The sequence below is a fragment of the Schistocerca gregaria genome, chromosome 3, assembly GCF_023897955.1.
Source record: "Schistocerca gregaria isolate iqSchGreg1 chromosome 3, iqSchGreg1.2, whole genome shotgun sequence".
Lineage (NCBI taxonomy): Eukaryota > Metazoa > Arthropoda > Insecta > Orthoptera > Acrididae > Schistocerca > Schistocerca gregaria.
In genome coordinates this window covers 604,425,148-604,439,100 of record NC_064922.1, presented here as the reverse complement: position 1 = coordinate 604,439,100, position 13,953 = coordinate 604,425,148, and the positions used below count along the sequence as shown (strand labels likewise).

The 13,953-nt window shown below is 43.0% G+C and overlaps 1 protein-coding gene across 1 annotated transcript in view; it reads left to right on the top strand.

The window, feature by feature from the left end:
• Nucleotides 1-13,953, top strand: part of LOC126355144 (uncharacterized) — a 93,542-nt gene that overhangs the window by 16,581 nt on the left and 63,008 nt on the right. Inside the window, exon 2 of the mRNA XM_050005340.1 lies at nt 4,971-5,031. Within this exon, the coding sequence (XP_049861297.1) occupies nt 4,982-5,031 (50 nt within the window). The 5' untranslated portion in view covers nt 4,971-4,981. The remainder of the gene's footprint in view (nt 1-4,970; nt 5,032-13,953) is intronic.

The window sequence follows — 13,953 nt, the reverse complement described above, 5'->3', positions numbered from 1 at the left end:
ACATACCTTCAATGCTGCTAAGTTTGCAGTCAGAAAACTGAACACAACATCTTTCAGATAGCCTCACAGCCAGAAGTTACACAGATTAAGATCAGGTGATCGGGATGGCCAGGCTTTAGGGAAATGGAGGCTGATAATTCTAGCAGTTCCAAAATGGTGCTTCAGCAGCTGCTGAACTTGATTTGCAATGTGAGGAGGTGTGCCATCACGCATAAAAATGATCCCGTCCACACCGTTGGAGATCTGGAATGATGTGGCTGCAGAAAAGACGCTCATAGCCCTTACCAGTACAGATGAGAGGACCGGAAGCACCTGTCTCTTGGAAAAAATATGGCCTTATGATAAATGATGCCGTAAACCCACACCACATAGTGTCGTTTCCAGGATGAAGTGGTACTGGTTGATTTGCATGTGGGTTTTCTGTTGCCCATGTTTGACAATCCTGTGCATTGACATAACTGGTCAGAAAGAAGTGGACTTTGTCTGCCCACAAAATCTTTCACGGCCAATCACTGTCCACTTCCATGTGAGCAAGAAATTCTAAAGTAAAGGTCTCTCTTGCTGGCAGGTCAACAGGAAGCAACTTGTGCACATGGGTAATTTTGAATGGATAACAAAGAAAGATGTTTTGTAGGATTTTACACACCATGCTCAAGGGTATGTCCAATTTTGGGCAATTCTCCTTGTGCTACACATTTGCACACCACCACTCATCTTCTCCTGCATTGCTGTGGCATCTGCTTCCACTGACATTGAATAAATTCGTTTCCTCCCTCTACCAGGTTGCACACCAAAAGAACATGTCTTTTTGAATTTCAAAACCATTTTCTCCAGAACCATGGCAGTCATTGGACCAATGCCTTTTTTCAAACACCTGTGTCCAAATTTGTGCAGAGTGACTTGTACACAGTCATCATTCTTGTGGTACAGCTTTACAAGCAAAGCATGACCCTGCATTGAGACTGTCATGGCGAAAATCATAGACGTGAAAGAAGGGAAAGCCATGTACCCAGCGTGTTTATACCAACTTCCTTGGGTAGTGCACATGACAGGTGTTTTCATTTAGGTATTCTGACGCATTCAGTGCCATCTATTGAACAATTTTCACACTTTTTTTTTTCTTCTGCCATACGTTTTCTCCCTTCTCTGATAATATTCAATTGCAATTTGACATCATTCTGACCAGCGGTGTTACTTCTACAGTATTTTGAAAGTTTAACTTTAACTCTGATCAACCTATATATTGATGACAAGACATTTCAGTAGGAACCTCAGACTTTTTTGCCGTTAATGCAGTTATGTATAATAAAGTACTGTCTGTAAAAAGCTGCACAATATTAAGGTAGTTCTTGATAGGACTTCAAAGTGAAATAAAGACTGGCATCAGGCTTTAAATGTTAAGAAATAAAATTGTGCACCTCACAAAATGCAAAAGACCTAGTGTCCTATGATTTCATCATAAGAGGGTTATAATATAGATACCATAAATTTGTGGGGATGTGAAACAGAATGATCTCTTAGTCTCAGTAGTAGATAAAAGAAGTTTATTGGTAGTATACTGGGAAATGCAACCAGTGATATGCCTTTGAAGTAGAAAGTTCCCCACCCTGAATCTCTCACTGCCTTCCAGTCTGAACAGAAAAAGTGTCTAGTAGGAAAATTTACTCAGACTGTCCAAGATGTTTTACAGAAGATACAGAATCAAGGCAAAGAGGTAGCATTCTGCTAGGTGGTGGAACAATGTCAGGATATGGGGAAATCATGCAGTGAAAAAAGTAGCCAAATAAGTATGTAGAAAAGGCATTGTGGTTTGGTGTGATGTTGCCGTCTTATTCTTAGGCAGAAGGATCATGTGTCAATGGGAAGATAAGTGGTGGAGGTGGTAAACAACAAATTGCAGACAATCAACCACCCAGGCATAGTAAACCCATTAGTATCACAATGACAGGAGGAAGTGATGCTCACAAGGCTATGAATAGGACATACAGTTTCTCCCTCTGGTATGAGATCCACGAATATGGGAAGTTTATAGAATACTCTTGTTATTCTGACAGATGAACTGATTGATAACTCATTATAATTTTGCATACATTCAGTGAGATCTTTGGTGGGGCTTGGGAGATTACACCTGCTGGTGCCAGGTCACCTGGGAATACACTTATGGCAGATTTAAAGGCTACTGTGGACTGCCACGCTCTCACTTGTCAGCCAGGAAATGTTTACAGTAAGCTCTCTGTCATATCTTGCACTATGTGGTTTTCTCCAGGACTGTTATTTGGAGCTTTGGTTAGTGTATGGGTTTGCCTGTCTGCCTAATCCATGACTATTGTCACTCACTATTCAACCAGCTGTCATGTTTTTAGTGAATGTGTAGCATATTGGCACACTGAGAGCATGTATTGTATTTGAGTGTTTCCCTGTCTAACCTACGAACAGTGTTCTCCAGCACTGGCATGTTAGTTATTGAACAAACACAGAACTATACTGACCACAGTGTGTCCACCCACAGAAGTCTTTTTCTCTTGTATTTTTCCAGAAGAGTCAAGAAGGACCCTGTCACATTAATGTGACTATGTTTGATGTCAACATCCAATAACCATTCACAGATGGCAGGTGGCAGCACGAGCGGTGGAAGGGTGGAAGGTATATTTGTCGTGAACAGTATACTTTAAACACTTGAACCATTATGGCACCAAACAGTTTACAAACTTAGCCATTTCAGAAATGCTTCCATCCTTGGCCTGAAAGCCAATGATCATGCCCTTTTGGACTTCAGATAAACTGCTCCATTTCTGTGTTAGGGCAACAAGTGTGATGTTTCCTGCATTCTCCTGACACTCTATAAAGAGTGTTTTCTGTCTACTTCCACCAAAAATGGACAATCTGTGAAATATCTGTCAATGATTTTCATAATGTTGTTTGAACACCAGGCTATCAGCCCATACCTTACCATATGCATTTTCTTAGTCTAGGAACAGTGGCATTGTGGAATTTGTGTAACTGAAGTTGTGTCTAATGTGCTCTGTGAGTATGAGTACATGTAGTTCTGCAGAAACCTTTTCCTGGAATCCATTTTATTCTGATCTGATGTTTTGGTCATCCCTCAAATTTCCTTTGATCCTTTCAAGTGCCTTGTTTTCAAGTTTTTTTGCCATATTGTGGAGTAGGCTGTTTCAGTGGTGGTTTTGAGGATATGTAAGTACCTTTATGTGTCGTGTGATTTGCTCTTCCTCACACTGTTCTCTGGCTCTGAGGTTGGGCTGTGTTAGTGAGTTTTGTTCTTTGTATGTGTTAACTAACCACTGAGGTTTTGACAAGGCATTGAAAATGACTCCCTGAGTCACTTTCATCACCATCTTGGCTGGACATTGTTGTCAAAGATTGTTTTACTATTCACTTAACTGTTTTTCAGGTTCTTCCAATAATGTTCACTTACACGCAATCTTGCAAGTCTCTGGTTTGCTACTAGGGTGTTCTATCAGAAATGTTCATGCGTAATTGGGGGAAAATTGGGCTGGAGATGATTTGCAATGGTGGTTGTGCTTTGAGCACATTATGTAACATGTAGTATTTTTGCTGTAAGTTATTTGACAGGACTGCCCAGCATTTCCTTTGATGACAGGTCTGTTGATGGATTTATAGTTTCTGTGAGGACCCTGTGATTCTGATCCCAGTTAATCATGTCTGATTTTCTTGGGAAGTCAGATGGAGGTTTCATCCTGCAGAATTCGACCAGCACCACGTTGTGGTCCAAAGTAAGATCTTGTATTGTATCCAGTGTTATGACACAATCAATGTTTTGCATGATTATTATGTCTAGAATGCCTGGGCTGCATCCTATTACATTTGGAAGGTGAGTAGCATTTCCTGGCATATGTACGACATGGTAAAATGAATCTTCAAGCTGGAAGAGCTTGTTATGCTTTAGGTTGGTTGTACAGGAATTTCATGTCGGATGTTTCACATTGAAATCTTCATTGTTTGCAACCCTCAGTTATCTACCAAAGGTACACCATAAGTCCCCTTCGAGCAGTTGACAGTTTGGGGCCATATGTGCTGCACTGTCAGTCAGTTTGCCCCTTTCAGTTTTTATGGGAACAATGGTAAGCTCCAGTTCTAATGGGGGTAATTGGGGGGGAAGGGGGGACTTCTGCATGATGCAGTACCATTTTTAAATTAATATGGTTGTGGCTCTTTCCCACTTGTTTGGGCAGACTGTATGGTAACCAGTCATATTACAAGATCTGAGATGGAAAATATAAATTCCTTTCTGAAACTAGCAGGGCATCTGATCCATGCTGAAGTAGAAATTTTTGCAGTTTCATTCTCTCTCTCTGTATATAGTATAGCTGGACTTTAAGGACATACTAAAACAAATAAAGTGTAAAAATGTTAAAATAAAATTTCTAAATTACCATTTCTGTTACAGCAATCAGGAGCATCAATCTTATTCCTAGCACTGCATTTATACCATATCTTATCATGTAACAAAATATATGCCTTCATACAATACTCATATAGAATATGCATTTAAAAGGAACACATTGAGAAATATTCCACTAATAATGTGTTGATAACATGATTGATAGTACTGAGAGAATTACACAGGATTAATTAATGTACCATAGAGTGAGATGAATACAAATCCTTGTAATTTCTTGAAGCATGAAGCATGCAGAAAATATAAATTCCTTTCATTTAGAGTGAACATGCTATTTTACATCAATCAGGTAGTCAAGAACACATGTTTGTATGTGGTAATTTAAAACTTCTAATCTGAATCTCTTGCTTTTTCAGGCAGTATACTATTGGTTACACCATCTGAGCATGCCTCATGACATTTCTTAGAAGCATTTGTTAAAAACTGCTATACTTAACTGATTACTGATTTAATAACCACTCTTTTAAAGTAAAGAGTTTGCTTTTAAATTAGTAAATTCTTTGTGTCACACATTCCACTTCTGTTTTAGTTGCTGTAAAAATGCTGAAGGAAATACTTGTGATGTTTTTCATCCCATTCATTGTTACTGGGTAAGTACAAAGGCAAATTAAATGTGACCTTTAGATACAGTTTTTGTTTTGTTTTACTTCAGTCAGCTAACTATCTTTTAAGTTAATGACCATTTTCTTATGTGGATGTAGAGCTTCTTTTAGTACTTGAAAGTGTGTATTGAGCTGGGTGTGGAATTCATTGTTTGGATAAAAGGTAGTGCCAACACTACTGAAAATCATACGAGACATTATTGACAGTGGTTCACCATATCACATCCCCTCATTGTGGTTGCCCCATATCTCTATCACCATCCCCCACACAGATGGAACGTGTTGTACACTATCAGCATGTCCATCTCTGTTGATGACTGCTCTATAGCCCAGATGACGTCTTCATTTCTATTGCAGTACTTGCCATAAAGATGTTCCATCGTTCTGGTGAACAGGTCATAATTGCATGTGCTCATATTGGGTGAATATAGTGGATGTTCCAGTATCTCCCACTACCACATACACTGGAGGTCTTCCATGGGATTCACTGTACAACATCATGCAGTGCAATGCCATGAAGGATGATTGGATACCGAGCCAGAAAGTGCTGCCCCTTTCTTCCCAGTGCAGGATGAAGGTAATATCACAAGAAGCTGCAGTAGTAGGCTGCAGTAGAAGGTGATGCAAGATTAAGGCGTGCATATTGTTAGCCTCAATGAACATCACTTTGGTACCAGCTGGTTCATGGTGCATTTTCTGTGGGTGAGGAGAACCAGAAGATTTCTATTCATTGGATGGCTACTTAAATCATGGTTTTTATGACTGAGCCCTGGTTTCATCCATATGACAAGGAAGTCTTTCTTCACCCTCCCTGAGGTGATGATTGAGCATTTCCTCTGCATGTGCTCTGACCATATGCCACTTCAGTCTTGATCCAAGCATGTTATTTATGTTTCCTAAAAATGCTGTTAGACCACTTGAACCGGTGTCCTACACTTTAAACATTGCCTGCTGAAACTGACTCAAACATAGATGTCAGCATTCACTGCCCTACATAAATTGATCTTATACTATCAGCTACAGACAGCATGTATACCATTTGATGCACATCCTTCATGTTACAGCAGTGTTACCACTACTTTTTATCCAACTCTCATACAGTATGTGACAAAAATGGTAGATTTTATCATCATAGAATATTTATGTACCTAAATACTGCTCATTTAAAGGTTTGTAATGACTTATTTCTGGTTAAAAGATTCCTTTCCATCATGGAAAAAGTTTTTCAGGAGAAAAAACTTTGATTTCCTTGAAAAAGTGTTTGAAGGTAACTTTTTTAAGGTATTAAATTAAAAAAAAACCTACTTTCAAACTCAAATGGGTGCTGGCAACACGTTTTATCAGTGAATCATTAACTCGTGAGAACTAGGATAGGAAGGTCTGCATCAGTATTCGTTTAAAAGATGACAGAAAGGAGGGAAGAATAAGAAATCAAGGAAGACAAAGAAGAGGAAAAGAAAATGATGAGGCAACAACTAAAAAATAAACCTAATAATAATAAATGAGAAGAGGACCTATGGAGAAGAGGAGAATGAAGAAAAGACACAAGTGTTGAGATACAAGGTCTCATCCAAAAGCTTAGGGAAACTGATACTTAATGGAAGGTTTCAAGTGGCCTATGTGTCACATTAGAAAGGAGTTTTTGTGGAAACTTTAAAGCACATGCTAAGGTGCTACACAATTACATACCTCTCAGGTAGAGCTGTGTAGAACCTCATTCCAAAGCAAGAGTTATGCCTTCTGAACATGAACATGGAACAGAGCATCCACTCTTCAAATGCTTTGGGGTCATGCTCTCACACTGACTGAAAGGAGTCTCCCACCTTTTGGCCCTTCAAGTTCACGTCCCATTCTATCGTTTGACCTCCCACTTTCCAAATTCTACAGAAGTGCGGGCCATTTGGGGAAGGATGCCTTATGTGGTGCACCAGTTATCCATAGTGCAATTAGATTAAATCTCCTGCATCTCCTCTCATCATGGGTTTGCAACTATTTGGGTGTGGATACCTTCCGGGGGTACGTCATCTTCTTCTGTTGTCTCCTGTCCTCTTGTGCCCCAATGACAAAATTGGATTTCTTGGCACCCAACATCCAACACGGTAGCCAGTCCATTGTAGTGCGGGCAATATGAACCCACTTTGTGGGAGCCCCCTCACAACACAAGGATTACACTGCTGATGTCTGAGCTATGAACTCTCGATGAATGCCAAGAAGTAGATGCCCATCTTCTTGGGGCATCGTGACTCCCAACAACGGCCATCGTACTAGGTGGCCTTTGCTGTGGCTGGGTGGCGCCTGTGGGGAGAGCCTCTGATGAGAGTGGGTGGCATGAGGGCGGATGACCTACAATGAAGCGGACCAAGTTATCTTTTGCTGGGGACTGAATGGTCCCAGCAGTCTCTAAAAACAGAAAAGTTGACATTAATACTGAGAGGTATGACCCCAAATCGTTCCCCTTCCTAGCCACATCATTGGACGAACGTAGCTCCATGGAAAAGAGAGAGCCTTATTCGCCAAGGTATTTAGTCAGCAGCAGAACGGATTGGGCTCCTTTTAGCTACAAAGCCTCATTTTTTTGTTGAATACCTTGAGGATAAGTTTGGGGAAGTGGCTGCACTGTCAAAAATGAGAAATGGGGCAGTCCTTATACATCCAGCACCCCCCCCCCCCCCCCCCCCCCCAGTCCTGTGCATTACTCGCCTGTGTTCACCTGGGTGATATTCCCCTTTCCATCGCTCCCCATAAAAGTCTCGATATTTCCATTGTGACCTCCTCTTGCAGTCTGATGATGAGCTCTCCACCAGTTTAGAATGGCGGGGTGTTTATTTCATCCTGTGCATCTGCAGGAGACCCAAAGACAATAGGGTGGCTACTGGAGCCTTCATCTTGGCCTTTGAGGGTGATACATTGCCTGAAAAGGTCAAGGTGATAGTCTACTGCTGTGACATGAAACCTTACGTCCCTCCCCCTATGCGGTGCATTAAGTGCTTGAAATTCAGGCATGTGTCTTCCTGCTGCCATTCCAGTGCCACATGTAGAGACTGCGGACATACAGTGCATCCAAGTACTGCATGTGCACCACCTACCACTTGTATCAACTGTGGAGAGCACCATTCCTCCTGCTCACCAGACTGCACAGTACTCCAAAAGGAGTGGAAAATTATGGAGTACAAGACCCTGGACTGGCTGACTTACCGAGAGGCTAAATGTAAATTTGAACGATTGTACTCCAATCGATTGACATTCATATATGCTGCAGCAATGCTGAGATCACCCTCTCATGTGCCAGTAGTTCCACATCCCCTGCCACATACAGTGGGCCCTCTGGGCCACCTGAATACATTGACGCCATTGGTGGTAGGGGGCACCTACTTCAGGAGCAATACCTCCCCAAACGAACCAGGATATCGGTCCCCTCCCCCAGCAGCCGGAGATGCACCAGCATCCTCCGGCTCCTCTCATGTGGAAGGGGTCCCTTGGAACCTTTTCTTCTAAGGTCTCTACTAATGCCACAATGTACTCTTGCCAATGGCATAAGGAGTCACAAGCTGCTGGCCGAAGGGCTGCACGATCTTCCTCCATTCCTGAAGATACTTCAGAGATGCCCTCCCAGCAAACCCCTACAGAGAAGCGAGAGAACAAACAAATGAAGAAGTAGTCTACTAAGAAACAGGATCCTCCAGTGGCCCCAACACCACCACTCCCTACCAGCTCTGCATCTGAGGATGAAGTGGAGATTTTCGCATCCCCCGAGGACTTGGCTCTCACTGACACCTCATCCGCAGTGACAAAGGATACAAATACTCAACCAGTAGCGGCAGGTGATGCTAGAACATAACCTGCCTCCTTGGTCATTACATGTCGTACCCGATTCCAGAAAGTGTCATCTTCCAGTGGAACTGCGACAGTTTTTTCTCCCACCTGGCTGAGTTACATCAACTTTGAAATGTTACACCTGCTTTTTGCATTGTCGTTCAGGAAACCTCGTTTCCTGCAATGCGGACCCCCACACTTCATGGCTATCGGGGGTACAACAAAAACTGTCCTGCCTGTGACAGACTGTCAGGTTAAGTTTGCATCTTTGACCTTACCTCTGTCTGTAGTAAACCTGTGCCTCTTCAAACACCTTTAGAAGCTGTGGCTGTCAGGGTGAGGATAACACAGGAAGTTACCATATGTAACATCTACCGCCCTCCAGATGGTGACGCACAACCCCATGTATTGGTTGCACTCTCCTTCTGTTTGATTTTATTGCCCATAACCCTTTTTGGGGAGAAACGAAGATTACTGGCTGTGGCAAAGATGTTGAGGACCTGCTAACTCAACTTGACTTTTGCCTCCTAAATACAGGTGCCCCCACACATTTCAATGTGGCCCATGGCTCATATTTGGCCATTGATCTCTCTGGCCTTCTCCCATCTATCAACTGGAGAGCACATGACGACTTCTGTGGTAGTGACCACTTTCTACTCTTCTGTCCCTGCATTCCTCATCTCGCCACTTGTCCAGGTGGGCTTTTCCCAAGGCTGACTTGGACACTTTCACATCCTCTACTGCCGTTGAATCTCTGTTGCATGACACCATTGATGAGGTGATTCACATCATCACTAAGCAGCTGAGTCCGCAATCCCTTGTTCCTCCAGTTGCCCCCCAGCGGAAGTCAGTGCCTTCGTGGTTGCCAGAAATTGCTGCGGCCATTAGAGACCATAGGCAGGCTTTCCAACATCACAAGCACTACATGTCCCTGGAGAACCTCATTGCCCTCAAATGGTTCTGTGCCCAGGTTTTCCTACTCATCAAATGAAGCAAACAGGAGTGTTGGAAACGCTATGTCTCAAGCATTGGAACACAAACCTTCCCTTCCCAGGTTTGGACAAAGCTTCGCTAACTTTACAGCTGTCAGACCCCTGTAGGTGTCCCTGGAATTTCCACAGATGGAACTGTATCTGCCAATCCAGACGAAATTGCAGAGTGACTTGCTGAGTATTATGCTTGCATCTCTGTGTCTGAGAATTATCATCCCACCTTTAGTCTTCTCAAACAGAGGGTGGAACGACAACACCTCTCTTTTGCTCCATGACACCCTGACCAAATAATGTCCCTTCAGTGTGTGGGAATTTCTCAGTGCTCTTGCTGACTGTTCTGACACATAACCTGGCCCAGACCACATCCATTCGGAAATGCTGAAGCATTTGTCAGTGGATTCCCAGGGGCACCTCTTTGCCATCTTCAACCACATCTGGAGTGATGATGAATTCCTGTCACAATGGCAGGACAGTATCATCATCCCATTTCTAAAACCTGGTAAGAACCCACTAGATGTTGATAGTTATCATCCTATGAGCCTAACAAACATTCTGTGCAAGCTACTCAAACATATGGTGAGCTGGCGGTTGTGTTGGCTTCTTGAGTCTTGGGGCCTTCTGGCTCCATCACAGGGCAGTTTTCGCCAAGGGGACTCCGCCATTGACAATTTGGTACACCTGGAATCTGCCATTTGATCGACCTTTTTCTGGTGACAACACCTTGTTGCCGTCTTTTTCGACCTGACAAAGTCATACAATACCACTTGGTGACACCGTATCCTCGCTACTCTACATGGTCGGGGTTTCTGAGGCCCACTTCCAATCTGTATACAGAACTTTTTGTCACTCTGCACTTCCAGAGTACGCATTGGTGCATCCCACAGTGCACCCCAAATATAAGAGAATGGGGTCCCGCGGGGCTTTGTCCTGAGTGTCCCACTCTTTTAATTGCCGTCAATGGTCTTGCATTAGCAGCACGATTGTCAGTCTCTTCCCTCCTACATGCTGATGATTGTTGTATTTTCTTTTGCTCCTCTTCTGTTGTTTTGGCTTAATGCTGGCTGCAGGGAGCTATACAGAAGGCGCAGTTGTGGGCCGTCACTAATGGCTTTCAGTTTTCAGCCGCCAAAACTTGCGTCATGTACTTATGTCATTGTTGTACTGTCTATCCCCATGCAGAATTTTACCTCTATGACCCTACTACAAGTAGTGAAGACTTGCCGCTTTTTGGGACTGATATTCGACACTCACTTAACTTCAGCATAAGGGCAGGTGCTGGAGGCACCTTAATGTTATTCGATGCTTGAGCCACACTGACTGGGGTGCTGATTGACGTACACTGCTGCAGCTGTACAAAGCCTTCATACAATCCCATATTGACTACATAAGCATGGTGTATGGTTCAGCATTGCCCTGCGCACTGCGTCTGTGGACCCTACTCACCACTGTGTAGTTTGGCTTGTGACGGGAGCCTTCCAAATGAGCCCCATGAACAGCCTTCTTATGGAAGCTAGTGTTCCTCGATTGTGGATCCAGCTGCAACTATTGCTTGCAAATTGTACCGCCCACATTCACAATTTGTCTTGCCATCCAAATTACCATCTTCTTTTTCCTCACATGGTGATCCATCTCTCGTAATGGTGGCTCAGCACTGGGAATCCCCTCACCGTCTGTGTCTGGTCGCTTCTTAATGAACCATGTGGGTCCACTTCTGTACACCTCCATGGTCTGTACCTTGGCCACATCTTCGCCTGGACCTATAACAAGGCCCAAAATGCTCTGTTCCACGTGAGGTCCTCAGCTGGCAATTTCTCTCTCTTCTCAGCGATTTCCAGGGCTTGAAATAGTCTACACTGATTGATCAGTGATTGGCAGTGTTGTTGGCTTCGCTTACGCTCGCATTGGACATACTGAATAGTTCTCCTTGTCAGATGTCTGCAGTGTTTTCATTGCAGAGTAGGTAGCCATTTGTCACACCCTTGAGGGTATCCGCTTCTGTGTTGGTGAGTCCTTTGTCATCTGTAGTGACTCCTTAAGCAGCCTACAAGCTCTCGACCAGTACTTCCCTTGACATCCTTTGGTAATGACCATCTATGAGTTTCTTTATGCCCTGGAGAATAGTGGATGTTCAGTGACCTTCATCTGGACCCCAGGACATGTTGAGATGCCGGACAATGAACTTGCTGACCACTTGGCCAAACAGGTTACCAGTAAACCAACTCTGGAGATTGGCCTGCCGGAGAGCGACTTGCTATAGGTATTGCTCTGCGAAGTTTTTCACATTCTGTGATACAGAATGGCGCACCCTCAGTACACCAAATATACTCCATGTTATCAAGGAGACAACAAATGTGTAGCCGTCATTCATGTGAGCCACTCGTAGGGAATCTGTTGTCCTTTGCCAGCTCCACATTGGCCATACGTGACTAACACATGCTCACCTCCTCTGTCACGAGGACCCACCTCAGTGTCACTGTGGCTCCCCTACGACTGTCACTCACACTTTTAACCTCCCCGTCACACTGGCTATGGTGTAGGGCAACAATGCCTCAACAGCAGATTTAGTTTTATGTTTTATTCGTGAGTGGGGGTTTTTATCATATCATCTGAGGGTGGGTGTCTGGCCTCCTCTCCGAAGCTTCCGCCCTCCCTTCAATTTCACTCTGCCATCATTTCTGTGCATTTTGTTTGCCTTTTTTGTTCGCCTTTTCCCTATATGTGTGTTCATCCCGCCTAGTCTTTTTGCTGGACATTTTTGTGTGTCTCAGAGTGACTGGCTCATGCTCTTTTATTCTTGTGGTCAGCCAGCCAAGACCATCTCCTCTACGGTTATAATACCTTCCTCTACTTTTCCTTGTGGTGTACATTTCCCCCTTTTATTTGTTCCTTTCGTTTGTTTTCTCTTTAAACGTGGTTCCCTGTTCCTTTTACCCCCACAAATTAAATTTGGATGTTGTTTTTTACCTTGAGCCTTGTTTGCATCAGGAAAAAGGGATTTGATGATCCTGTAGTTTGGTCCCTTTGTATCCTAAACCAACCCACCAACCAACCTGTCACACCGAACTTTCACTATGTTTTCCTTTCTTCATGGACACTGCTCAATTGGATGTGGTTGATAACTTACATAAAAGTAGTCATTTGTCACTTACAATATTGCTAAAAATTCAAGCAATGTCTGGAAAGAAACCATCGACATGGATGTTTATCAAGTCTAACTGGCCTCTGTGCATCCAAGAAAAATTCTTTTGAAACCAGGGAAGGATTACACTTACCTCAGTAGTTATAATGTTAACCTCTCTGTGTTGGGAAGAACTAGGGCTGTATAATGAACCATTCTGTTAAGTGGATCCTGAAGTACCAACAACTGTTTAGTTGCGCTGTGAGTTTAAGTGATTCCATTGCATCACTGATAACCTATTTGTTGTGAATGTGCCTATGGCATAGGTTATTCTATCCTACTGTCACATCATGGATGTTTCTTAATATCTAAAGAAGGCCTACGGCATCACTTTGAAGATCATAATAAGCTTGGAAAGCTCCACCGTGGGGCTCCCTGAGATACTTTTCAGTCTTTGGATAGTCCTTCCTATCCAGATGGGTCTTCAATTATTGAGTCAAGGAAGCCCTGTCTGATAAACATGAACAGGAGAACTGTTTCAATTAGGAGGCCATCCTGGACATGTCCACCTTTTCTGTCACTATTAACAACATAATATCCAAGATTCAGAGGCTAATACAGGTTCCCTTTCCCATGCTCATTTTTTAAAACAAGTATTTTATCTTTTATTATTATTATCATTATTATTACTGTTTCCTTCTCTTCTAAGCTTCCTATGGGAACACAATATACACAGTTGGCAATCAAGAAGTTGTAGGAGAGGATGGTGGATACCAGTTTCATATTTTTACCAGAGGAAAGCAGTTGTGTTCATTTATGCTATTCAAGATATGGTCCATGTGTAACAATGCTATGAATGAATTAGCAATCGGATCTTAAGATGACATAATTTAGCATAACTGGCTGATATTAGCCTTTCCATATTATACCATTTCACTACTGCATTCAGATATGTCTCATTACTTTACAAAGAAAGCAATCAATTAT